The 27,364-nt window shown below is 53.6% G+C and overlaps 1 protein-coding gene across 2 annotated transcripts; it reads left to right on the forward strand.

The window, feature by feature from the left end:
- Nucleotides 1–27,348, forward strand: PYROXD2 (pyridine nucleotide-disulphide oxidoreductase domain 2). 2 transcript variants are annotated; one of them, XM_080822495.1, is made up of 16 exons: nucleotides 7–140; nucleotides 4,431–4,450; nucleotides 6,933–7,026; nucleotides 7,120–7,193; nucleotides 12,521–12,676; nucleotides 14,805–14,958; nucleotides 16,736–16,797; nucleotides 16,894–16,991; nucleotides 19,004–19,145; nucleotides 19,553–19,687; nucleotides 20,952–21,024; nucleotides 21,274–21,430; nucleotides 23,581–23,735; nucleotides 24,424–24,530; nucleotides 26,294–26,414; nucleotides 27,091–27,348. In XM_080822495.1, exons 1-16 carry the CDS (start codon nucleotides 14–16, stop codon nucleotides 27,159–27,161), a joined length of 1,746 nt encoding a protein of 581 aa, XP_080678621.1. In that variant the 5' UTR covers nucleotides 7–13; the 3' UTR covers nucleotides 27,162–27,348. The 2 variants fall into 2 exon arrangements, with proteins under 2 accessions (XP_080678622.1, XP_080678621.1); XM_080822496.1 differs by lacking the exon at nucleotides 4,431–4,450 and having other exon boundaries at nucleotides 1–151.
- Nucleotides 27,349–27,364: the final 16 nt, after the last annotated feature.

The following is a 27,364-nucleotide window of genomic DNA, read 5'->3' on the forward strand; positions in this document are numbered from 1 at the left end:
GTGCTGGGCAGGAATGGCTGCAAGGGGCCCAGGTCTCAGCAGGGCCTTGGGTGCCTCTCCCTGCCTGGCTTGGAGGCGAGCTCACTGGGGAGCCAAGGGACGCCTGAAGCCTGAGTATGATGCCGTGGTGATAGGAGCAGGTAACCGGGCTGTGCCCGAGCTGAGGGGTGGGGAGGGCAGCCCTGCTCAGAGTCCCGGGGACAGGGGGGAGGGGCATTCCCATGTCCCACACTTCCCTCTGCTCTGGGCACAAGCTGGTCTGGATTGGGGCCAGAGCAGGGGTGGTGGTGGAAAGTCTGCTTAGTCTGTGAGCAGGCACTAAGGTTGTGGGGCTGGCTCTGACAACTTGCTCTGTGGTCTGGAGCAGTTTCTTGCCCTCTCCGGGCTTGGGTCCTCCCTTCTAGAATGACCAGGGAGGAATAGGTGAGCTCAAGAGTTCCCACGTATCTCTTGCAAAATTAGCTAGTTGCCACCACATTCTTGGAAAGCAGAAGGTACACAAGGGTTGGGAAGAAAGAGCCTTGGCATAAAAGACCCATGAAATCCAGCCAGCCTGAGTGCCCTGAGATCTGGTCACCACCACCTCCCCACTAGGACCACCAATTCCCCGAGGAAACTGGGAGATTCCTTAAAGAGGAGTTAGGGAAAAATAGAAATGAGTCGCAGACTTATTAGTACATGTCTGGGGAGGGTGACAACCACTGTTGTCTTGGATATCGGTCACGTAGGGTCCTGTTGGCCTTTGCTCACCCCCAGGCTGCGGGTGTCCGATTCCGCCCCGTGACTGTGGGAGGCCAAAGGGCCTCACCAGGTTGTCTTTGCTCAGAGCCTTCCACTCACACTCCCGGGGGCCCCAAATGTCACCTTCTGGCATTCTCTCCCACTGGGCTTAGACAGACAATGGCAGGATCGAAAGAAGATGCTCGTCACCATTTTTTAAAGCTGCGTCCTGTCCTGCCAGCTCTTCATTCATGTGTGCTCTGAGCAGTCGCGGCCAGAGAATATTCCAGCAGCCCCTCTAAGGAAAAATGTCTGCGAACATACATATGGAAGCTCATGATAAATACTGAAATAAAAGACGTAGAGCAGACACATTTACAAATAAGATACACAGTACTCTAAATTCCAGGTAGCCAATTGGCTCTCACCAAATTTCTGTGCTTTTTGCTAAACTTAGCAGCAAACCTGTGGTTACCCTCCACCAATCCGGCCAGCTTGGAAAGGAACATGGCTTGCCGTTTGCACTGACTTTAAAGAGTAGAACCAACGGGAAGCAACAGTCCCTTCTGAACTTCACTCATCCAGTAATGGGAGGGACTTAGCTCCATCAGATGACCTTTCTCCTGCACTGGGAGAGCATCCTCTCGAGGTCTGTGCTGTTCGCTGCAGAACAGCGGCAGCCACAGGCGCACGGCCGGGTTTCATCCGCACCGTTAGTGTTTTCTCCGTCGCTTTCTCGCGTGGATCCGCCAACAGAGTCACACCGCCCGGCCCCGAGGCGGACTGTCGGCCGGCTTCCCTGCTGCAAGGGCTCCCACCACGGCCTTTTGTAAGTTGCCACCGTGAGGGGCAGTGTGTGCCCCTGGGAGGGAGGCACGGCCGCTCACAGCCACTCAGATGTACAGAACCACGAGAACGAAGGTAATTGTAAACTGTGGAGAAACGATGAGGAAGTGACAAGTTTTGAGTATTGATTACCTTTGTTTTCAATATAATGTATTTCACTGTAAGTTTATCATCATCTCAGTTTTAACAACGGTGGCCTTTGACGACCATCACAAACATCCCAGCCGGGGGAAGCCAGCTCCAGACTTCACTGATTGGACTGGGCTCCGTACCTGGAAGGTGTTCCCCCCACCCCTGGTTTCTTGCCCTTGGTGACAACACATCCCCGCTGTCTCCTGGCTGGGAGGGTTGACTCCAGGTCGCCAGAGGCCTGAGTGACTGGCCCACTCGTCTGTGAGCCTCAGGTGTGAGTTTTTCCTTGACATTGTTTCTGCCATTGCTAAGCATTCAGGGCAGCTCAGTTTGATTAAGGGGATTTGGGGATCAACTGAGGAACAGAGTGGCATCTTCGGCGAGAAGGGTTAGCTCTGCTCCCTGAGGTCACACCAGTATCCAGAGGCCTTGAAGATGAGCCCTGATTAGTCCCTTAACTAAATATGCCCAAGAATGACCCACGGAGCTTGTTAAAATGCAGTTCCTGGACCCTGTCCCTGGTGATTAGGATTCAAGGAAAGTCAGCGCATCCAGCCAGAATCTGGAGCGGGTCAGGTGCAGGGGGCTGCAGGCCACACTTGAGAACCCACGTGCCTGTCTGCGGATCCCTGGAGTCAGGCTGGAGATAGTCAGAGCCTCCAGCTTCAGACCCCCTCAGGAGGAAAGGACAGATCACCAGAAGCCCAAGGACGACTTAGGCAGGACTGGGGATGGGGTGGTGGAGGACAAGGGTCCTGGGCTGCTGGAATTTTGACCTTTGTCATTTAAGGTCTTTTTGTGCCTTTGTGGGCTCATGTGGGATGATGGAACTGGACCCAGTTGCCTGGAAGCCTTCATTTCCCAAGATTTATGATCAGCACTATTTAAGAGACGAATAGCTACCATTTATCGCAGGTCTGCTGAGGGTCGGGTGCTCTACATATATTACTGGTTATTCTCACCCCAACACTGCAAGAAGCCTGAAGCTCATGGCCAGTCAGAAAGACTCTCTGAGGGCCACATCCTATAAATAGCAGGAACCAGCTTGAGCCCGGGATAGTCGGCCTTTAATTTGATATATGTATTTGAGAGCAGGGCTTTCCAAACCCATGAGTCCATCCAGCAAAGCTTCTAAACCAGAGCCCTGGGTGTGGTGCATAAATAATGAGTCTTGGAGCACTGAAAAAATAAAATCAAATTTAAAAAAAGAAAAAAAAAACTTTTCAAAAATATATAAAAATAGTATATTAACCATTCCCTTTTAAAGGAAATATAATCAAATAGATCATCACCTGTTTATCACGTGGTGAGTTAATATGAGTTTGTGAAACTTTTGTTTCTGTGGATACATGTGTATGTGGGATGGGCGCCAGGTCGTAAGGTAAGACACGCTCTTCCTGTGGCTTGTGCTCAAAGAAGTTTGAACGACTGATTCGGAGATTCCTTCAATGGAAGAGAAGTTGGCTCAATGACCTCTAAAATTCTGGGTGTCTCTGTGTGGAAAATGTAAAACAAAGTCAGCTCAGCCGTGAAGAAATCCATCATGTGGGTCATCGCTGCCTCCTATTTATGGATGTTTGTCAAATTAATGGCTGAACGTTTGATTGGAGTGAGTGCCGGGTTCAGGCTGGTGCTCCGAGAACATAGTCTTCTGCTGACATCTTTGAAGACTCAGAGTGACCTTCTGTCACCAAGGAGAAATTCGTGCCGAGTGTTGCAGACAAGACCCGTCCCCATTACCTGAAAACAACCCGGGCCTGCTCTCCACCCCACAAGGGCTTTCCCATAAACAGCTACATTTACCCTGAGAGTGAGGCAAGAGGAGACATTCCCAGCCCTTGGCCGTGCTAGACCACCTGCATCAGAATGACCCCGTGGTCCCTGCCCAGCAGACTCTGGGGAGGGGTTATGAATCCTCGTTCACACAAGTTCTCAGATGTCCTGAAGCTTCTCAGAGCAGGAGAGGCACTAGTGTGCAACCTGAGCTCTCAAGTCAAGTTCAGGGGTCCCAACCCAGGAGCGGCCCTCCTAAGATTTTGGAAAAAAACACATATTAGACAGATAAATTCGCCTAGTCAGCCGGCACTCCTTTAGCACATGCTGAAGCCGTATGTGTTTAATGACTTCCTTTGAACTGTTCTTATTCAGGGAACATTGGTGACTAACAAAGACAAAGCCATGTGCCTGAAGCCCTCTGGGGCACTAGAGCAGAGCACACTTAGGCAGAAGCAGCTGTGTTTGGTGGCAGCCGTCCACACGCCCAGCACGGCCCCTAGATGGGGAATCTGTGCCAGCGAGGGGGTCCAGCCCCAGCGTAGCAGCCGAGGAAACTGTGACACGCTCTCCACCCATCACCTGCTCGTTCCCAAGGGACGGAAGCCCAGCAACCCGAGGCTTCGTGAGATAGCTTTTGTCTGATAACTGTGGGTTTTTCCTGTCCCTCACTCCAGCCTAGAGCCACTGGCCAGGCCAGGGTGACAGGACTTTTTTTCAAGCTAGGGCAAGAGCCAGGGTTTTCTGACTCCCCACAGACCAGGTGACTTATGGCATCAAACCAGATGCCATTAACACATCCAGGTACAGGAGGGGGGAGTCCCACCCCCAACTCCCTGCTACCTCCCCAGGATCGTCACGAGCATGGGGACAGGGGTGGGTGACCATATTCCCCAAGGAGTATGTCTGTCTGCCCACTGACTGCTGCTGCTTCCCTCCTCCCCCTTGTCTCATTGCAGGACACAACGGGCTGGTGGCGGTGAGTACCCCTGCCCCCCGTGCCCCGCTTCCCTAGCCCCTGCACACGTGGCTGCTAGCCGGACGCAAGGAAGCTGGCACAGAGGAAGCCGGCAGGGTGCCGGCCCGGGAGAGGAGAGAGGCGGGCTTGTCTCCTCTCCCTGGCACCGACAAGTGGCTTTCGAATGGGTATCCACGGTAGTTAAGGAGGCTAGCAGAGGCTCCATTTCCTTTCCTTAATGTACGTGTATTTCCCCCATGACTTTGGGAGAGTCAGGGGGCTTTCAGAAGCAAGATGATGACGAGGTGGGAAAGTATGTAACTGGCAGAACCGGGGGGACAGGTTAGAGCCTCGGATGCTGGGGCCAGGTGGGGCCCTCTGACTACAGATTATGGGCAGCCCCCGTGCTCCCCAGCTGGGTCAAGGCTCAAGTGCCCAGCAGCTTCATGGCCCCAAGTGCACCCCAGAGAAAGCAAGGAAGCCAGCCTAGCAGAGGAGGCAGGGCCCTGCTCCCAACACCACTGGCTCCTCCATCCAAAGCTGAGCCAGGCCAGGGGTAGCCTAAGGCTGTGCTTCTCAAACTCTGGTCCCGGCACCCCTCCGAAGCCGCCGTATGTGCTAGAGGGTGTTCACAAGACAAACTTGGAGCATCTCCCTGAAGCAATGGCTGCTCCAGGATATCGATACAGGGGGACTCAGCACGTCGGGGAGGGAGGGCTATGAGACCGGTGGTCAATCTGAACACCCTCCCTGACATACCAGTTTTACTTGAACGTTTTACAGGAAGCATTATGTAACTCAACCGATCAGTAGTTTAAAACATGGATTCTATGCTAATAGAAACACAGGTTCGTCCGCCAGCTCTGCCACTTTCTATCTGTGAAGGTCAAGGCAAGTCGTTCAGGCTCTCTGAGCCACGGTAGGATGGGAATAAAAACACCCACTCTCAGCTGCTGTGAAGCGAACAGAGGACGTGCTTCAAGGACCTGCCATCCAAGGTCTCCCAGATGGGGACTCAGCCCAGGGGAGGCTGGTGTCCGCGACCCCGGCCCGAGACCCAGGGCCCCCCGAGCACAGCCCTGCAGTTCATGGAGTCAGGGGGTGACTGGCTGTGGGGGCCGGGAGGTAGGAGTGTCGTGAGGCAGCTCAGGAAGGAGGGGGTTGGAAGAACCTGTTCTAGGATTTGAGCTCTGGGTGGATGACGGGGGGACAGTCTGAGGATGCGGGGTCTGCTCTAGATTGGATACCGTCAGAAAGTGGGAACACCCTCGTGACTGGGCATCTCGATGAATCTTACCTATCGGGGAGGGGGGCCAACAGGAGGAGAGGATGCCTGGTAAGGAAGTAGCAGCCACTTATTCTGGCTGAGAGAGGTGTAGGGTATTTTGTGGGTGACTAAGAGCCCTTGTTTGTACTCAGACAGAATCGGGAGGTGGTCTTGCTCTGCCTGATTTTCAGTGGTCTCAGAACCTGCTTGTCCGAGGTGTCATCGTTCTGTGAGGCTGTTCGTGGCTAATGAGAGAACAACACGGCGTACCTTTGAGGGCCAGGCTGTGTCCCAGTGCCAGGGCAGCTCTGCTTTCTTCCTCACTGGGATGGGTCAGGAGTATAGGTCCTCGGTCCAGACCCTCTGGGTTCCATTCCCAACACCTCTCCTCAGGAGCTCCATGAGCCTGAGGCAAGCTGTTAACCTCCTTGGGCCTCCATTTCCTCATCTGTGAGATGGGGAGAATCATACTGCCAACCTCTAGGGTTGTGAGCTGGATTAAACAGTGTCTGGCAGTGAACTTTTATTAATTTACTTTTTATTTTTTTTAAAGATTTTGTTTATTTGACAGAGAGACAGATCACAAGTAGACAGAGAGGCAGGCAGAGAGAGAGAGGGGGAAGCAGGCTCCCTGCTGAGCAGAGAGCCCAATGCGGGGCTCAATCCCAGGACCCTGAGATCATGACCCGAGCTGAAGGCAGAGGCTCAACCCACTGAGCCACCCAGGCGCCCTTAATTTACTTTTTAAAGATTTTGTTTATTTGACAGAGGGAATGGGCACCAGCAGGGGGAGCAGCAGGCAGAGGGAGAGGGAGAAGCAGGTGCCCAGTGTGGGCCTGGATCCCAGGCCCCTGTGGTCATGACCGAAGACAGATGCTTAACCAACTGAGCCACCCAGGCGCTCCTGCCTCTCGGTGCTTGTAAGGAGACATGAGGCTTGCCCCGACCTGGAGGAGCTGGGCAGCCCAGGCAGGGCTGGGCACAGTGCAGTAGGACTTCACAGAGCCAGGCCATGCAGGAGGGAAGGTCACCGCTGGGACATGGAGGGGCAGGAATGGTCATGTCTCGTCTCACAAGACATCTGGGCAAGTGGGAATTTATGGAGGAAGCAAGGGAATGGCATTCCCAGAGGCAGGAACAGCATGAGCCTAGGGGCAGCAGGCCGGCCCTATAGCAGGACCCCTGAGCCAGCAGGTTGGTCCCTGGGATGAAAGGAAGGCCCCGTGTGCTCTTCAGGCGGCGTACCTGCAGAGACTGGGGGTGGACACAGCTGTCTTCGAGAGACGCCCTGTGATTGGGGGTGCAGCTGTCACAGAGGAGATCATCCCAGGTGAGCCCTGAGAGGTGATGTGGGGGTGGCAGAGGGGACCGCTGGTGACCGCTGGTGACCGCTAGTGACTGTCTTCACTGGATTCTGTTTCAGGGTTTAAGTTCTCCCGAGCGTCCTACCTCCTCAGTCTGCTGAGGCCGCAGATTTACACCGACCTGGAGCTGAAGGTACAACCCCCCAGGGCCCAAAGGTGGCGGGGGGTAGTTCCAGCTTCCCGACCCGGGGTGAAGCCTCCCTATTTTGTGCCCACATGGTTCCCTGCACCTGGGCTGTCTCTTCCATCGGAGGGTTTGTCTGCCCCACGTGCTCTCCTCAGTGCAGGCCCACACATGGGCTTTGTCTAGCCTACCCAGGGTCTTAAAAATGGGAAATTTCACAGAAAAAAAATGGACATCTTTTGAAGAACGAGCCTTGGTGTCTTGCATGGGACTGGGGTTCCAGCTCTGCCGGGCCCCATCACTGCCTGGCGTCTCGCCTGGCCCTTGCTGACAACCTGCCCGAACCCTTGGGCCTCCGACAAAAGCCCGATTTCTGCCCTCGTTAAACTTTAGGTCCTGTTACCACTGTGGGCAGCTTGAGCCGGAAGTTGGCCCCCAGGGACGTTCACCTCCTCTGACTCCCGGGCTGCTCTGAGGGAGTCCCGAGAATGCTCAGTGCCCCTTGCTGACTTCTAGTCAGCTTAACCTCGGTCCACGGGCTGGCCCAGCTCGGCCCTGTCCTTTCAGATTCCTGCCACCCCCGCTGCCTCTTTTGGAAGCTGGGCGACCACATCCCTGGCGCCCACTTAGCCTCTCCCTGCTGGATGTCTCCGTTACCTCCACTCGGGAAAAAGGGTCCTGTGTGTCATCCGTGTGAGAAGCTGCGAGCATTCGAGCACCAACTTTGCTCTAAATTGAAAGTTTGAAGTTAATAAGACATTCAGCCACTGTTGCCTACTGAGAGAGAGATTGAGAGAGAGTGCGTGAGCGAGCCGCCCCCCAGGCAGGACGGGATGAAGTCCAGCCAAGGCCCGGGAAAGGGTCTCGGTCTTCAGCCCGTGCCAGACTACAGCTGAAGACAGCTTGCAAACACACCAGTTACACACAGTGGCAGACGTGGCTGCGGGTGGGGACTGTGGGTACACCCTCCTTTTTGAAAAATCTAACTTACGAAAACACGGGATCACATAGAAATTTTCATGTGCGTATTCTCTTTATAAAAATAAGTTACTCACTTGAGGGGTGCCTGGGTGGCTCAGTTGGTTAAGCATCTGCCTTCAGTTCAGGTGATGATCCCAGGGTCCTGGGATCGAGCCCCATGTCAGGGCTCCCTACTCAGTGGGGAGTCTGCTTCTCCCTCTTCCTCTGCCCCTGCTCGTGTGTTCTCTCTCTCTCGCTCTCTCGTTCACTGTCTCTCTCTCTCAAATACATAAACAAAATCTAAAAAAAAAAAATTTTACTCCTTTGAAAATGGCTTCTTTCATAGGGTTTCTTTAACTAGGAAACCCCCACTGAATTGAGTATATGCTTTGATCTCCTATCTTGGGCTGCATTAATAGGAGCATGGTGCTCAAATCAAGGGAGAAAACAGTCCTGCTTCGTGGTACACAGAACTAACTCCATGTGGAGTATGGAGCACCTTCTTTATCAGGACACTGACATTTCAGGACAGCATTTCTAGGAGGGCAGCTAAACTCTGGGAATGTTCTGTTTCCAAACAACAATAAAGAACAGTTACTTCAGCAGTGTCACAACTCAGGCTACGAGCTCTAAGGCTCTAGCTACTGGTCTTCACCTGTGAGGCAGGAATGTTAGTGTCCCATTCTATGACGAGGGAACTAAGGTTCTGGGATGTTAGGTTCACATGCTGGCAAAGGACAGAGAACTTGAACCAGGCCCGGCTGCCTCCCGCTGCCCGTTCTTGGGCTCCCAGGTGCCGGCACAGGCACCCTAGAGCCATCCTGCTCAGCCCCACGCCTTCTAGCACATTGCAGTTTGCAGTGGACAAGGTCACAGACGGGAGTTTCCCGCGCAGCCCGGCCTGAGTTCACAGACTCTGGGACCTAACGGGCCGACTTGAATCCCTCCCTGATGGTTTTATCAGCTGCCACATGGTGCCTCGTCTTCCTCGTCAGCAAGATGAGGATGGTAAGGGTACCCACCTTATAAGGCTACTGTGGCAGTTAATAGGTTTGTCTGGGGCATGCTCTGTACCCCAAAATTGTCAGCTAGCGTTATGACTCCTGTGTCACATTTGAGAAACTGAGGTTTCAGACTCCCTGGGGCCTGTCCCCAGTTAATCCAAGCCCTCACCTAAAGGGTGAGTCTTGGCTTTGGTGCCACTGCCTCTCTTGCCACTCTTGAGCCAGAGGATGGTTTCCCCCACCCACATGGGGCCTCCATGGGGCCTGTCTTCTGGGTCTCAGTTTCCACAGCTGTCACCAAGAACACCAGATTGGATCACCTCTTGGTTCTGTCCACTAGATAACAGGTTTGCTTTAAAAATGGCCCCGCAGTAAGTAGTGGGCTCCAGGCTGGGAGGGTGGGTTTCTGCCCTGGTGGGGTCTTTCCTCCCACGTCAACAAGCAGCCACCTTGTCTAGCTCTCCCTGGGCCAGCCTTGACCTCATTCAAGTGGCAACCCCTTGTCCTCCCTTCCCTTCACTAATAATCTTCTGGGTCTCAGCCAGATCGCTGTGCTCCTGCTTTACTCCCGGAAACCTAAGCCAGGGCCCTCAAACTTTCAGGTCTATCGGAACAACCTGGGAAACTGATGGGACCCCAACCCGAGAGCTGATTCTGCAGGACTGTGGTTGGGCTGGGGACCACAGCTTTTACCTCTGGTCCCTCGTATATACCTTGCCCCTTCATAGCAATTTCCACCCAGCTGAGAACGCTCCTGGGGGAATCAGAAGAAGGTTCTGTTGTTATAAGAGGAAAACTACCTGATCTAAGTAAACCCAATGGGGATTTAACATCCCTCTTCTTATTCTGACACCACATAGCTAAAACCATCAAGAATGACAAAGGTCGGGGCGCCTGGGCGGCTCAGTGGGTTAAAGCCCTTGCCTTCGGCTCAGGTCATGATCCCAGGGTCCTGGGGTTGAGCCCTGCATGGGGCTCCCTGCTCAGCAGGGAGCCTGCTTCCCCCCCTCCTCTCTGACTGCCTCTCTGCCTGCTTGTGATCTCTGTCAAATAAATATGTAAAATCTTTAAAAAAAAAAAAAAAAGAATGACAAAGGTCCAATTTATGAGAAAGTCCTGGAATCAGATGAAAAAATCACTCATATTCAATTAGTTATACTGGAAGTCAGTCTTGGGTCCCTTATTTGGGTTGGGCTATCGATTCGTTCATTCAGTAAATGCTTCTGAGGCCCTGCCCTGTGTCCCACGCTGGGAGATGCCCTTGGGGACACCAAGGTGAGGGAGGGGGCAAGGCTTCTGCCCTTAGTAAGAGAACTTCAGGTAGAGGAAGTAGTACCCAAAGAAAGGAAAACAAGACAATAGGATAGTGAGGAACCAGAGGTCCAGCCTGGACTGCCTGACCAAGACAGCTTTCCTGAGGAGGTGACATTTGAGCTGACACGCAAACGCTAAGGAGTTACCGGCCTTGTGGTCACCTGAGCAGAGGGTGTTCCAGTCAGAGAGAGGTAGAGATGGACGGGCCCACAGTGGAAGAAAGTAGACAAGGGATGGGGCGGCAGATGGTGTGAGAGAAGGGCCAGGACCAGCTGAGACAGGGCCTTGTAGGCTGTGAGGGAGGGACTGCAATTTATCCTGAGTGCCATGGACAGAGGAGGAGGAGAAAGGGGATTTGTAACTTCACGAAAGGTCACTCCACCTGTTGGGTGCTGTGGAATGTGGTGGAAGCAGCTGTGGTCTCAAGGAGACAGGTGAGGCAGCAGCTGTAGGGGTCTACGGGATGGTGGCTTGGGCTGAGGGGCGGTGGAGACGGAGAGAGGCACGCAACTTCCGGAGAGACTGGGCCAGTGAGATGTGGTGATGGATGCGATGAAAGAAAAACTAAGGATGCTTCCTGGGTAAGAAAGAGTTTACTAAGCCGAGAGAGCGAAACCAAGCAGGAACTTCCTCCAGCTTTGATCAGAGACATTTCCCCAAAGTGGTGTGAGAAAGGACCCTGGAGGTCTCCCAGCCCAAACCCCTACCAACGTTTGGATTCACCTCCACAGCGTGCACCATCTGTGGCGATCCTGCCATCTGGAATATCTCCAGCTTGGGTAAACGTCAGTTGTAATTGTTGGAGAGGGCTTTTGGTTTCTTTGTATTTTCTAGAATTTCTCCTCACAGATCTTGTTTCTGCTTCTGGACATGTACCCCGTCTGAAACATGGCATTCATTTATTCAATCAACAGAATACACGTTAAGTGCAGTACCTCGGGGGCTGGGGATAGAGCCCTGAGCAAAGGGACTATGCCCCTGAGCCCACAGAGCTTACAGTCTACCGGGGGCGGGGCTGGGTGGGGGAGACACGGGGAAACTAAGTATGCGGTTAGCCAGGTGGCAGTGAGTGTTTCAGAGACAAAGCAGGCCGAGCAGAACGGAAGTGCGGGGTGTGTAAGGGAGGTCTTGCCTCTCAGGTGATAGCAGTCCCTGGGGGAGGGAGCTGGCCACGTGTCTGGGAAAGAAGTCTCTAGATGCCAGATTCACCAGGTTAAACACATTAAGGACGTACAGCTTTCAGTATGTTGATCATCCCTCAATAGAGTGGTTTCAGAAAAAAGCCGTCTCTGGTGGGAAGAGTAAGTCTTATTTGTGGGGATAGCACAGGTCCCTTTTGTATTATCTATACTCCACCGAAAAAGTAGCTGTGCTCTTGGAAAGTTCTGTTTGCCAGTCAAATATTTGTAAATCAAATCATATTTTAAATACTTCAAGGGAACTTCCCTTTAAAGTGACCCTGGAGTAAATGAGTCTGCAAAGTAAATACAATTTTTGGATGTGAATAATTTATCTACCTTATAAGTATGGATTTTCACATAACCATTACTTTCTTGTGTCTTTCTACATTTTAATTATTTATTTCTGAAGTGGGGGTAGTTATAGACCAGTGCTGAGAGACAAAGCTTTGGAGTCACAGAGATGTGGTTTTGAAACCTAGACCCACCTCCCAAGGTGACCTTGGCCAACTTCCTTCTCTGCTCTGAGCCTCTGTTGTTGTATTTGTGCAATGAGGACCATTAACTTACAGTCATTGTGAGGTGATCGTTGTAAACCCCAGGACAGTCACTGGCACAGGGTAGCATGGTGTGCTACGATGGGGCATGGTGGGGTTCAGTGTGGCGTGGTATGGCGTGGCGTGGTGGGGTGTGATGTGGCCTGCCAAAAGATGCCTGGGCGAGAGTGCTTTTGTATACTTGCATTAAAAAATAAGAAGCAGCAGTACCTGCCTTGGGGAACTGTACTCGGGTACCCAAATGGCTGCAAACAATCATAGAAGGGTCAAGGGCAAAGGACACAGAACACTTCAATTGTTGCTATACTGTGTGTGTTCTGCAGAAACACGGGCTGAAGGTTCATCTTCGAGACCCCTACTCCTTCACCCCAATGCTGGAAGAGAGCTTGGGGAGCAAGATGCCCAGGTCCCTTCTTTTGGGCATGGACATGGCGGAAAACCAGAAGCAGATTGCCCAGTTCTCACGGAAAGATGCCCAGGTAGGGAAAGGGACCAGCGACGGATCTCCTCCCTCGCCAGCCTGTAGGTGGCTCTTGAAAGGAATTGGGCCTGGTTGGAGTCATCCTAGAGCATGTTGTCCAAAGACCATGAGGGCTTGGACAGACCATCTCTCCTGCCGTAGGAGGGCTCCGGTCTGTGGCAGCCTCTGATCTCAGGCTCTTCAAAGAGGAGGGGATGGAGAACACTGATTACGACCATGGGCACTGGGGGCACCTGCATGGCTCAGTGAGTTAACCATCTTCCTCCATCTTAGGTCATGATCCCAGGGTCCTGAACAGGGAGCTTGCTTCTCCCTCTACCCCTCCCCATCCCTCATGCTCACCCTCTATCAAATAAATAAAATCTTAAAAAAAGAAAAAAAGACCAGTGAGCACTGGACAACCTCAAACCTGTGTGTGTTCAGTATGAGGCCACTGTTCAGGTGGTCTCTGCCAGCTGAATTTCAAAAGGGAATCCGCTGGTATGTACTTATACTGCATGTGCTTTCCATCTCGCCTGCCTTTGGAAAGAACTGCAGGTGCTTATCAGTGTTAAAGCCCGTGAAAGCCAAAAAGAAGGATGAAGGGAGGATCAGAGACAATTAAGGATGGAATGAACTGGATCAGGTATTTAGGACAAGAGAGTTATAATAAATATTCATTGGATTTGGCATCACTCCCCTGGCAGCCCAAGGCAAGAAATTGTCCAGGATGGCGTGCAGATCTTCTGGAAGGCAGACATACGTCTGAAGGAGAATGCACACTTTTTTCCTGGGAGTGCAACACAAGGAACTTGTTGGGTAGCTTCACGTATACGAGCCGTGGAATAATGTTATGGGCCTGGTGTGCCTGGTTTTGCAGATTTGGGTTCTTTGAAGGGACATATATTGGTACCAAGCCTAGGTACAACCTGAAGGCATAGCATGAACTCCTGTCTCACTGAGGACTTTTCCAGAAGAAGACCTAGATTAACACAATCCACCTGTGTTGCTTTTTGTACTCTAGTATTGGGTAAAACCAAGAGAACCACCGATACTCAGTATCTCTCCTCAGCCTGTGTCTTCTAAACCTGGGTGATGATCCGAATCACCTGGGGGGCTTGATTTCTTAAAGTGCTTCTTTTCTGTGCAGTGGGTCGGGGACCAGAGCCTCCAGCCCCTCCTCCAAACCCTGACCATCTCAGGTGCCCTAGAGAGGAGCACAGGACGAGGCCACGTTGCTGGGTCTAGAGGACAGTGGCTGTGGCCTGGCGTGCTAGTGACCACAGGAGGAGGAGGCAGGGGCCACCTCCCATTGTGGAAAGTAAGGAAACATTTCTGGCTTTGTCTTCTCGCATTGTCCCATTGAGGGCCTGCTGTAGAGAAGGCTATTTAAGGTCATTTGTGCCAGCACTTCTCAAACGTACTTCAGTGCAGAGCTTTTCTTTCTGCAACCTAATCAAAATTCCATGGATGTATCCATGAGTGTAGAGGAATGAAAAATTGAAAGCTGGGGTCTGAGGATCCAGATGAGGCCCCCGGGGCACAGGCATCCATCCCTGCTCCTGTCACCCACCCAGTGCAGGAACGGGGTGTGTTCTAACCACACTACTGAAATGGATTCTGTTATTGGGGTTTGTGGGGTGAAGGGGTGTAGGCTTCTGTTTCTGCATATGTCAGGAGAACAGAGGAGATCTGCAGACCAGGAAAGAACAGTCATCGTGCTGCCTTATAGGGGAAGAGATCTTACTCTCACCAGCAATATACGGAAAGACAGGACAGAGAGAAGAAACCTTGCAGCGGTTTTCTGGTTTATCATGGAGCCCACAGGCTAGGACACGCGCCAGTTCTCTGTGGCTGACAGTTGGTCTCAGCCAGCACAACCCCTTGTCCCTCCCAGCAGCCTGGTGGCTCGTGTGCTCAGGATCTCTCTGGCCTCCCCCAGTGCTGACATCAGCTCGCAGGCCTGGAACTGGGAGTAATTTACCACGGCCCAGCTGAGCCAAGGCTGGGCGTGAGGCCTGAGGAGCCACGGAGGCTCGGCTAGGAGCCGCAGGCCACGTAGGGGTGGGATGGAGGCCGGAGCGTGGGGACAGTGTCCCTGTGGGATGCTAAGCAATGCGGCCTTGACTCAGAGCTCTCTGTTCCAGGCCTTTCCCAAATATGAGGCGTTCATGAATCGCTTGGCATTAGCCATTGAACCTCTGCTGGACGCAGCCCCCGTGGACACGGAGGCCTTCCACAGGGGTTCCCTGCTGCAAAGGCTCCAGGTGCTCTCCACGCTCAAACCCCTGCTGCAGGCAGGTAAGTCCAAGGTGCAGGCATCAGGCCTAAGGAGTGACCTTCAGGGAGTTGAGCCCATTTCCTGGATGACTGGACATGAGCTTGAACTTTCAGGAGCCTGCCCACTACTGACAGTGGATAGGGGCTGCCCGGAGCGCTGTGCCGAGCGAGTACTAGCCTGGCTGCCCGAGACAGAAAGCCTGATACGGAGGCTGGTGTGCACATAGTTCATCTCGAAGGGCGACCCCAAGGGAAAGGGGGGGTGCGGAAGGAGGAAGAGTCCATCACGGGGGGTGCTGCTGTTGCTGTGGCCACCACCACAGGCGACAGGTGCTAGATCTTAGGAGGACCACCCACGTAGCCTCACAAAGGGCACCTCAGGACCATTCCCAAGGGAAAAGGGGAAACATTGATCCAGCAGGTTCACGCCCCCACTGGTCCCAGATTGCTCCATGGGCTTACTCCTACCTGGAGCATTAACTTCTGGGCAGTGCACCCATGGGTGCCAAGTGGGCTCCCCTGGGTGTCCAGTCATGGTGCCAGAGACACCCCTCGGGACGAGATGAAGAGACGCATCCTATAGATCTGAGGTGAGATGCTGTCGGGTTTGACGGCATGAGGCTGACTTAAAGCCTGCATGGAGCTTGTTACCAGAGTCTTGACTAGAATGACAGAGGGGGGCCAAGGGAGTTTGAAGGGATGTCCCCATACAGGAAGGATGTTATATTTGGGCTCAGCAAGAAGAAATTCTGTGATGAATTAGTGATGTCTGCCATGGGTATGAGAAGGGACGTTTCACCAAGCATGCTGCTGTTTTCTACCATTCCTCCAGGATATGAAGGCCAGGTTAGCTCCTGCATTCTGGAAAAGCCCTGAATGAGTTAGCTCATACAAAATTGCTATGTAACAGCTACAAAACTCAAGTAGCACATAAAAATAAACATCTATTTCTTATGTGTCCACACAGTCTGGTCTGGGCTGGTCTCACATGTGGGTTTATGGCTGGGGCACATCAGCCACCCTACCTGTACTCCAGGGGCTTCCCACCCTCTTCCTGGAAGCAGCAGGTTGGTCCAGGCCTGGCCGTCTGACATCAATGGCAGAAGCATAGAGGTCAAGGGCCCAGGTGCAGGCCAGTTTCAAGCATCTGTTTGCATCCCGTTTGCAAACATCCCATTGGCCCAAGCAAATCACGTGGGTGAGCCTAGAGGCAGGGAGCAGGGCAGGTCAGCTCAGCTGCAGTGGGAGGCGCTGCGGAGCTGCAGGAAAAAGTGTGTGGCTATGGGAAGGATCCGAGCCAGTAGAATCTATCACAAAATATAAAAGTCAACATTGCCTCTCAGAAGACCTGTCCAAGGAGCTTCATGCGATGAAATTTATTAAGCAAGTTCTAGTGCCAGACACTAAGCCAGGCACTGGGGCTGAAATTGCTAGAGATCACGATCCGTGCCCTGGGGGTCTTACTGCCCAGTTAGTCCCTGAGCTGATGTGAATCAGCTTCCGAGCAGTGGACCCGCCAAGCTGGCAACCTCCCAGGGGGTGGGCCTAACAGAGTTCAAAGTAAGGGACCAAGGTGCAAGTTAACACTTTTCCAAAAATAATTCCAAGCACTAAAATGTATTCATGCTCGTGAACTTGCAAACCCTGTACATATGTCATTTATTCCTTACAGTAGCCCTTGGGGATGTGAAATATCACTCCCATTTTGCAGATAAAGAAATAGGAACAGAGATATCGTAGATGGGAAGGACTCCTTCTTGCCTGTCTCGATTTCTGTTTTATGGGTCTTCTCTTTTAGGTCGCGTGCTGGGAGCCCAGCTGCCCCAGTATTACCAGGTCCTCACGGCTCCAATTACAAAGGTAAGGGGCTCCCCAGCCTCAGGCTGGACCTCACAGGGAGGGGGACGCTCCCCCTGAGGCCCCTCTGCCCTTCTGCCTGACATTTTGCTGTCCCAGGTGCTGGATCAGTGGTTTGAGTCCGAGCCCCTAAAAGCCACTCTGGCCACAGATGCTGTGATCGGAGCCATGACAAGTCCCCACACTCCTGGGAGCGGGTAAGCGCTGGACAGGGGCCATGGGCTGCAACGGGCGCAAAGCGACTATCCCAACAAGGGTGCTCACAGCTGTCGCTCCCCCAGTGAACCAGGCACGAAGCCAAGCGCTCATCGAACCCTCAAAGCAACACCTGGGAGCCGTGCATGGTTCAAAGAAGGGACAGGTCTTGCCCCAGGTCACGCAGCTGGTGGTGGCAGAGCTGATTTCCAGCTGGCCCTCCAGAATCTTCCTTCGTAGCCACTTCTCCCTCCTGCTGGAGTGGGAAAAGCCTCTCTCCCACTGTGAGAGCCCAACACAAACAGCTCTTTCTCCCCCTCCTCTTCCTCCTTCTTTTTCTCTCTCTCTCTTCTACCCCGACTTCTCTCTCTCTCTCCTCTTTCTATTCCTTCTCCTCCCACAAAGTTCCACTGCCCTTCTGTCCTCCACAGATCCTTTCCCTGGGTTCCAGAACACGCACACACAGACACCTTCATCAGGGTGAGGGTGCTGCCCTTCCTTTTTTTGGGGGGGATGTTGACAGCAGAGCCAAGAGGGGGCAGCAAGACCCAGTGAAGCCTGTACCTGTGGTGTGACTTAAAGAGCCCCTTGCAGGAGCAGGAGCGGAGGGTGTGTGCACAAGCCTGTGTTAGGATAGAGCTGCCAAGTGTTGGGCCATTTCCAGTACATCAGAAGATGCAGCTAGAAGCTGTCAACATGACTTTTCTCTCAAAGGACAAGAACCACCCTTGGAAGTGGTTTTTCAGCACACAGTAAGCCAGCTCCAAATTCCCCAGGGCCATGGAAAAGGGGGTTGGCAGCGGCCGCCCCACCTTGGCCAACTCTGTGATCCACCCGCCAATTTGGCTCTTCTACTGGGGCCTCCTGGCCTTTTTTCTCTGGCTCTCCTGGAGGCAAAGTTACTGCCCAGTGTGTGAAATGCATCTTTAAGTAATTTGTTTCCTCATTAATCCTTCCAGTGAATACTGATGGAGCCCTTACCTGTGCCAGGTGCAGGGCCAGGGCGTGGAGGGCACTGAGATCCTCATAGGAGGGGTAGACACAGGGCGAATGACGATAGTGGAGTTCTGTGAGGGTTGGGAAGGGGGTGGAGAAAGGAAGCAATGCCGTCCAGCGTCAGAGGAGGTCTCCGTGAGGAAGAGATATTTAATCTGAGAATCTCGGGACAGACATGAGGGAGGAAGGGGCTTCAAGACTGCCAGACCAGTCCGTGCAAGCGCTGGGGGCTGAGCCGGGACCATGTGGACGTTTGCTTTGGCAGGAGTGCAGACTGCAAGGGACGGGTATGGGGAGGGATGAGGCTGGAGCCAGAGACTGGCCATGCCACCGAGAGCAACGCTGAGTCGGCGAAGGCATCCCAGGAGAGAAGTGACAGGACTCGGCTAGTTTTTGTGATGGGGCTCCAGGTCGGCAGGGAAGAAAGAGTGGGAGAAGGTGGTCCAACCAGGAGGACATCACTGTGGGAGTTGAAGGAAGGGAGGAGAGGCCTGGACCAGGGAGGAGGCCTCAGGGGGCGGGAGCCGGAACATTCTCTGGGAGGCAGGGTTGATGGTGCCTGACTGCGTGGAGGGAGTGAGGCACGGGTGCAAGTCATGACCGGCCCCCAGCTTCCTGTGGGAAATGGAAGCTGCCATCACAGGATGCGGAGAATGAAGGAAAAACAGGTTGGGGAATGGGGTAAGAGATGGGTTGGGCTGCCTGTGAGAAAAACCCGCTCAGGTGGAGATATCTGGGGTAGCCGGTGCTCAGGAGAGAGTTAGGGCTGCAGGTGTGGGATCACCGCTGCGTGGTTGGGGCTATGGCTCTGCCCATAGACGCGTTTGCATGGAGAGAGGATGTAGGGAGTGAGGCTACAGGCCTTACCGGAGCCTAGAGCCCATTTAAAGGCTGATGAGAAAGGCAGCATGGGGGCAGGGAGAGGCTAAAGGTACCAGAAGGAAAGGACTGTTTGCACCTAGAGCTCTGGGGAGTTAAACTGCACCTCCAACCACTGACCCCAGTGGTCTGTCCTCAGGTATGTGCTGCTACATCACGTGATGGGGGGCCTGGAGGGGGTGCAGGGGGCCTGGGGCTATGTCCAGGGTGGCATGGGTGCCCTCTCTGAAGCCATCATGAGCTCAGCCACGGCCCACGGAGCAAGCGTCTTCACTGAAAAGGTGAATCCCCGCCCACCCCTTATCCTGATTATCTGTAGGGATCCCAGCATAGAACAAAATCCCAAATTCGGAAGGTTCCTCATTTTACCCATGCACAAAGTGGGGCTTTGGAATCAAGGGGCTGTTTATGCAGCCTGTTCCTGGCTGAGCAGCTGTCAATCAGGTCCCATTTCTTCTGACCACCTCCCTTTGAATGCCCGGGGCCCCTAACCCCCATTAGAGCTGAGCCTCTGCGTTGGCGTGGGTGGGCTGAGGCTTCCGTGCTTCGCCGCAGAGCCCCGCAGGGTGGGTTTAGGTGGGGAAGCTGGGATCACCTGGAGCAGCACGGACATTGGAAATCCCCCCAAGATCCAACCTGTATCTTCCTCCCTGGGGGGATTCTGGTGCCTCTCTCTGGTGGGCTCTAGACCGTAGCGAAAGTGCTGGTGAGCAATGAAGGGCGCGTCCAAGGAGTCGTGCTGCAGGACGGCTCGGAGGTGAGGAGCAGAGTGGTGCTGTCCAACGCTTCCCCGCAGGCCACCTTCCTGAAGCTGACGCCGCAGGTGAGGCCAGGGGGCTGGAGGCAAGATGTCTGCGCGGGGTGTTGGGATTGCAAGCGCCAGGTCTCTCTGCACTGGGGGAAGCCAGTCCTTCTCCCCCTGACCCAACAGTCAGGTAGCATACAGGGAAGAAGCCTCAGATGCGGGGAGAAAGGTCCAGGGGGAGGAGGTGACCCAGGCATGCAGCTGGCAATTAGCAGAGCCAGATTTAGAACCCAGGTCTGACTTTTAATCCGGAGTTATCCTACTCCCCTGACTCACTGCGCTCACCAGCTCTGATTCCATCTGTGTCCGTTGTCTATGGCCCTATCAGTGCTGCATGAAACCACTGCACAGCTTCTGGGCATTTAATAAGAAGTCCTGCCTTGGCATGCAGAATGGGAGAATTCAGTTGAACTTGGCTGAGTTCGGCTGATCTGGGCTTACTCTTGCAAATTCCATCAGCTGTGGGTCAGCTGGTGGGGTCTGCTCATCTTGGCTGGCCTCGCTCCTGTGCCCAGACTGGCTGGCTGGTGCTAGCCCAAGACAGTTTTTGCTGGAATGACCAGGTTGACCAGCTCTGCTCTACATGTCTTTCACCCTCCAGGATGATAAGTCCAGGCAGGTTCTCGGGGTCTGGCAGAGGACGAAAGTTAGCAAACTCACGCATGCAGGTAGTTTTCAGGATTCTGTTTGCCTCCTACTGGCTAACGGTTACCTTGTCCCAAGCCCAGTGTCATGGTGGGAAGATGTTACAAAGGTGTGTGGATACGGGGAGGGGTGAGGACTGGGGTCAATTTTTGCAACCGATCGTACCTTCTCTGTCCCCAAAACGTATGATAATATGTCTATGAGTATGGAGCTCCCAACCATTCTTGGGACTATCTGAGGGCACAAGGTTTTCTGAGTGATTCCACTAGGAAAATTCAACAAACATCAGTTGAAAAGCATCTTGTCAAGATAATTCTGAGATAATCAAGGCATCCAAGAGCTTACAGACCAGAGGAGAAAGGGGGCCTTTGGCCCTCTGGCCATGTCCAAAGTAGGAGTTGGTGTGGGCCATTTGCATTTGCTGTGGGAAGTCAAAGGAAGACGTCGTCAGTGATGAGCTGGGAGGGGGCAGGAGGAGATGCAGGAGAGCTTCACAGAGGAGGGGCTTTGGCTGAGCTCTGAAAGATGGAAGGAATTTCTGGCAGTGGAGGTTGAGGGACCATCCTCAACAAAGGAAGGCGGCAGTCCCCTTGGGGTCTCGGCCACCTCCAGGCCTTTTCATGGCACCTTCTTCCAGGAATGGCTTCCTAAGGAGTTCATGGAGAGGATCTTCCAGCTGGACACCAAGTCACCTGTTACCAAGATCAACGGTAAGAGGCACACAGATTGCAGAGATGTCTTTTTTTGACATTATCTGAGTGAGAAATCTCCCCGTTTGGGAAAAACTGACTTACATCATCATCTCTATTCCCTGACCAGCCCCCTTCCCTCCACCCCCATACTTTTTTTTTTTTTCCCAGTCCACCACTTGAGTGAGCAGGGTGATGGGTAGAAAAGAAGGATCCAGGAGGCCAAGGACATAGGCCTTTGGGCCCTCACCCTCCTCTTTGGTCCCTCAGTGGCTGTCGACAGGCTGCCTGACTTCCTGGCGGCCCCCAACGCTCCCGGAGGCCAGCCACTGCCCCATCACCAGTGCTCCATCCACCTGAACTGCGAAGACACACTCCTCCTCCACCAGGCCTTCAAAGATGCTGTGGATGGCCTTCCTTCCCACAGGTGGGTGGGCCCTGGGCTTCGTGTCCCCTGCGGCACTCCTACACACGTGGGCTGTGGAAGGGAGGGTGATTATCTAGACCCAAGTGAGGGTTGCCTCTTCTTCATGGGGCTTAACAGTCAATGTCTTAGATCTACCTAAATCCATACTTAAGTTCATCCCAGGCGATAAATCCATGGGCCAGGGCAGGTGTAAAGAGGGAGTAAAGAGGAGGACACGGAGAGGCCAAGTGTCACAGATTTAGGAGAAGGGGCAAAGGATGGCAGAGAGAAGAGCACTGGCATTTGGGAAGAATTGGAGAAAATGCTCACTGGGAGAGAAGGGGTCTCTCTGACTCGGCAGCCCATCCGAGGACACACACTCCTCCGATCCCCCTGCTCCATATTTTCTTGTCACCAGTAAGCTGCCTTCATGCAAAACTTTTAAAAGCATTTCCTACCTCCCACCCCAGTTGTATCTCCATCCTGGGAGCAGGCAGGGATATTATAGGAGCAAGTACCTTTCCATACTGTTAATTGTCCTCCAAAGCTTCTTGAAAACCCATTCTCTATGGGGCTCCATATTGAGTGTGGGTTAGGGGAGTCAGGGGTCAGGCAGGGGCAGGAAGGCACAAAGTTTACCTTAGGGCAAGCACACAAATATTTATAGCATGACATAAAGAGGATTGAGCCCTGTTCATTCATAACTATTCCAATCCTCTACTCTGTGCCAGGCTTAGTCCAGGGACCCGAGCACAGAGCAGCAAGCAAAGTCCACATGGCCTCTGCCCTCAGTTCACTGACCTATGGTGGAAGGCAAGACAATCAAACACGCACTGATGGTATGGCAAAAAATAGGTCAGAGGAGCAGATGGTTTGTTAGTCTTCATAAGGAGGTCAGGAAAGAAAGGCATCTCTGACAGCATGGCATTTGAGCTGAGACCCAAAGGAAATGAGCACAAAGGTCTTATAAATTGTATCTGAGGAAAACCATTCAGACAGAGGGCAAGTCACATGCAAATGCCCTGGGGCTGGAGTGGACTACTGTGTTGGAGGCCCAGGAATGTAGCCAGAGAGGCTGGAGAAAGAGAACCTGGGAGCAAGGAAAGGAAGGAAGGGTCCCAGAGCGGCAGCCGGGCCCTTGTCAGCCACTCCTGGCTTTTACTCTTGGAAAGTTTGTGCCAAGCCTGACTTCCATTTTGGAAAGACCACTCTGGCCACTGCTGGGAGGAAAAAAAAAAAAAAAGGCATCTCTTGCAGAATCCAAGGTACAGAAGATGGTGGGGACAGTGGAAGTGACCTGGACCAGGCCTGGACCAGGGTGGAGACAGTGGAAGTGACGAGAAGTGGTCAGATACTGGGTATTTGAAGGTGAAGCTGGCAGCATGTGCTGTTGGATGGGAAGTGGGGTTGAGCTAAAGAGGTGTCACTGGAAGATGGTGTTTGTCTTTATAAAAAGGGGGAACCTGTTGTGTGGGGGAAGGAGCAGGCTTTAGGCATTTGGGTTTGGACAAGTTGCTTTGGAGACGCCTAGGGGACATCCAGGTTCATAGGATACATTGCAAGTGAGAGAGGCAGGGAGGAAGGGCATTTCACATGGCCTCGAAGGTGCTTGTATTTGGAGATTAGAGGGGAAATGCACTCCAAGTAGACGAGGCATTGTAAGCAGGGGAGGGGCAGGACAGGTCGGGGTTCTGTTGTGGGGCCTCAGCCCCAGTAGCTCTGGTTTGTGCAGGCTGCTCAGGGAAAGGTGGGCGGACAGTGCTAACCTGGGTTGAAATCTGGCCACCTGAGCACCTGCTGCCCTGGGCCTGGCCCCTTCCCTCAAGGGTGCTGTCTGCTGGGCCCTGGAGAGGTTTGAGACCATCAGAGTGTGGGCTGTGGTGGAGGCTGGTGGGGACAGGCACGCAGATAGGGGGAGGCTAGGAGGGACCTGAGACCCCGGGGGCGGTGGTGGTGTGGGGGTGCATCAGGGGCTGGGAGCTGCCCCGGCTGGTCTGGACCGTCCCAAGGGGTACAGACCCCACGCAGGCAAGCAGCCACCACAGCCTCGCAGACACCCATCATGTCACCCTAGGCCTTCCTTCCTTTTGTCCCTGTCACGGCTCCCAGCCCCTTCCCTCAGGGCGGCTACCGCTCTTCAAGCCTGACCCTCTCTCTTCCTCCTACGGCAGGCCTATGATTGAACTCTGCATCCCTTCCTCGCTGGACCCCACCCTGGCTCCCCCCGGCTGCCACGTCATCTCTCTCTTCACTCAGTACACTCCCTACACACTGGCTGGAGGCAAGGTGTGGGATGAGCAGGAGAGAAGCGCATATGCAGACAAAGGTAAAGAGGGCAGACCGTCCTGTCTCCTGACAGCTGGGACCCCTCCCCTCCTGACTGCCCGTTCAGGGTTAACACCTGTTCAGTCCCATCCCAAGGGGAGAGAAGTACCCAACAGAAGCTGAGTCAACACAGTGAGTGCCTGCTGGGACCAGGCACTGGGCCAAGAAAGCCTAAAAGATGCAGTTCCTGTCCTTAGGTTGCTCACAACCCTGTTAGGGTTTGGGGGGAAACCAATCTTACAAGACAACATACTGTGTGAACCAAGGGAGGAAGCTATTCACTAGACAAGGACAGCTTTCCAAAGGAAGGGACATTTGAGCTGGGTTTTAAAGGATGAATAGGAGTTGGCCAGGCACCGGTGGGCATTACGAGCAAAGAAACAACTTGAACAAACCAAGGAGGTAAAGAAAGCTCTGCATATTCATGGGAGGCGAGTAACTTTGTGTTTAGGTTTGGGGTGAGCAGGTGGGAAAGTGGGGTAGACCCATAGGACTTTGTAATGATTATTTACTTACCCATGGACTGTTTTAATTTTTTTCTTATTGAGATATGATTTACATATGGTAAAATAAGCTCATTTTAAGTGTGGAGTTTAATGAATTTTCATAAATTTGTCAAGCTATAGAATCCTAGTGCCTCCTCTTCTTCCTCCTCACGCCGTCTCATTTCTCTGCTCTCTGGTGCCCAGTGTTTGACTGCATCGAGGCCTACGCCCCTGGCTTCAAGAGCTCAGTGGTAGGCAGGGACATCCTCACACCACCTGATTTGGAGAGAATCTTCGGGCTTCCTGGAGGGGTGAGTAGAAGACCGGGGGTCTCAGGGACGCCTGGGTGGCTCAGTCGGTTAAGTCGCTGCCTTTGGCTCAGGTCATGATCCCACGGTCCTGAGATCGAGTCCTGCATCAGGCTCCTTGCTCAGAGGGGAGCCTGCTTCTCTCTGCCTCTCCCTGCCACTCTGCCTGCTTATGCGCATGCGCTTGCGCTCTCTCTCTGACAAATAAATAAATAAAATCTTAAAAAAAAAAAAAAAAAGACCAGGGGTCTCTCATCACCTTCTTCTCCCCACACCTCCACCCCCTGGCATGCCCACTCAGCTTTCTCTTGTCCCTCCACACCCACCCTGAATTGGGAAGGGAGAATGGTCCGGAGACGGCAGTGGAAGGGGACAGAGAAGTGGTCCAACCTGGGGATTTGGAGAGGAGTAAAGAGATCAGACAGGAGAGACAGTGCCCGCTGAGCAGGTCACCAAGACTGTGGCCCCCTCTGTCTGGACACCCATGGCCACCGCTCTCATCTGGCTTTCCTCAGAGGGAACTCCCCTCTTAAGGCAATATATCCTTGGACTTGCCTCTCTGACTGCAAAACCTCACTGACACTGGGGTTAGAGGGAGCAGCTAGGGGGCCGGTCCACAAGGCAGCCACCAGCTTCGTGTTCCTCTTGGTGGCTTCCGTGGGGCGAGACCAAAGAGAGCCAGGCTACACACGCAACCCGCCCACCACCCCACAGAGGCTTAGGATGAAAGAAAATGAAACACGTCTCATTAATAATTTTTATATTGATCATATGTTGAAATGATAATGTTTTGGATCTATTAGGTTAAATAAAATATATTATTGACGTTCGTTTCACTGGTTTCTTTTTAAATCTTAATGTGGCTCCTAGAAAATAAAAATTGCATATGTGGCTCATGTTATGTTTTTATTGGACAGCGCTGGTCCGGAAATAGAGCATAGGAGACCAGGCACTGGGGGATTGGGGGGGGTGCAGAGCAGAGGGATGTGGGAGGCATCAGGCAGGCATGCAGAGGTCAGGGCAGAGGTGAAGGGAAGGGTCCGCCTGGAGGCCCAGGCAGGGAAGGTGATGCTGCCCACCGAGGTGGGGAAGGTGGGAGAAAGCAGACTGGGCAGGGGAGGACAAGAGCTCAGCTCGGGACATGCTGAGAGGGTTAGCTGGAAGGATATCCTTGTGGTGATGTCCAGCACGTGTCAGTCTTCTTGTCCAGACCTGTCCTGAAAGTCTGACCTCCCCCTACCCTGCCCCGGCCCTTGCTCCCCACTTCCTGGCTGCTCGGACTCAGGCTAGGCGAGCAGAACCAAGCTGGAGTCCCCTGCCCCTTGCCTGCCATCAACAGTGACTTCTGGGTCATGAACCCCCCAGGGCCCAGGCTCAAGTGGGTGTCTGGGCCAAGGGAAGGTGAGCCAGCTTAATAAGTCAGACCCCCCATTTTTCAAACATAAGAGGATTTATAGTTCTCAGTAAAACCCTTAAAATCTCCCTCTTCTTTCCCCTTTCAGTTCCCTTCTGCTCTGAAGATGCTCACCTTTCTTTCCTCCTGAAAAGTGCCTCTGGAAAACTCCATTCCCAGAGCAAGGATATGCACCTGTTCTCGCTCTTCCCCTCCCCTTTCTGCTTCATAAGAATCCAAGAGAACATGCTGGAAGGAGAAGAACCTTCCTGGGCGGGGGGGGGGGGGGGGGGGGGGGGGTGTAGAGAAACTCCAAAAGGCGGTAAAGCCCCTAACACTCCTATGTTAACCACTGCGGCCCCGCCTCCTGCAGAATATCTTCCACTGCGCCATGACCCTGGACCAGCTCTACTTCGCCCGCCCTGCGCCCCTGCACTCCAGCTACCGCTGTCCCCTCCGGGGCCTGTATCTCTGTGGAAGCGGGGCCCACCCGGGTGAGTGCCCCGGCCCCTTCCCTGTGCCACTGGATCAGCGGTGCAGGGATTCAGGGGGCGAGGGCTGCGAGCAGGGACCACCTACGAGAACAAGCCATCCCCCATACTCAGGCTTCTTGGAGTGCAGGAACCGAGGGTGGGGGGCTCTGCCAGCTGGCCGCACCCTCCCCCTCCGGGGTAGCTCACACCTCCTCCTCGCGAGGTCTGAGAATAGGTCTCAGAGGCGGCATCCAAATGCCGACTTTGGGCTGAGAGAGACCCGTGTCCCTGAATCCCCCTTCCAGGGTTTAGACCAGTACGGGTTGGTAAGATGTTTCTCAATTTTAAAAACTCTTCCCGGCCTCTCTGCCAAGCCCAGCTGACCTCGCCAAGGCTGCCCCTCCTCATGGACACGTCCGGGAGAGGTCTGTGCTCCCGCCCTTCCCCCTCGCACCCTGAGTCGGTTTCTCCAGCTTCCAGACTGAAGGGGGCGCTTGCTTGGACCTTGTGCTGGGCCCCCTGCCCAGAGCTCTGGGGAGGAGGGTCTGAGGCCAGCCCGGAATCTGTCTTAGTAGTCGTCCCGGGGCTTCGGATGCCCACGGTCTGGGTCGCTCAGCTTCTGTGTGAGCCCTGGCCCTGCAGGCTCCCTGGGGAAGGCTGTGAGCACAGCCTAGCTTCCCGGGTGGTTGTCTTCCAGGAGGAGGCGTCATGGGAGCCGCTGGACGCAATGCAGCCCATGTTGTCTTCAGAGACCTCAAGAGCATGTGACCCTGAACCGACTCTGACCTTGAGACTTTAAGTCTCCGTGGGGTCAGCGTCCAGGATACGGCTGGAGGCCGACAAGCCCTCATGCTCAAGCCACATACAGGTTACGTTTGACACTTGTTAAAACCTTGCACCCCTGACTTCCTAGATGGACTGGTGTTGTTTTATTAAAAACAGGGTCTTAGATAGATAGTTTGTGGATTTTC

This window comes from Martes martes (assembly GCF_963455335.1).
Source record: "Martes martes genome assembly, chromosome: 14".
NCBI lineage: Eukaryota > Metazoa > Chordata > Mammalia > Carnivora > Mustelidae > Martes > Martes martes.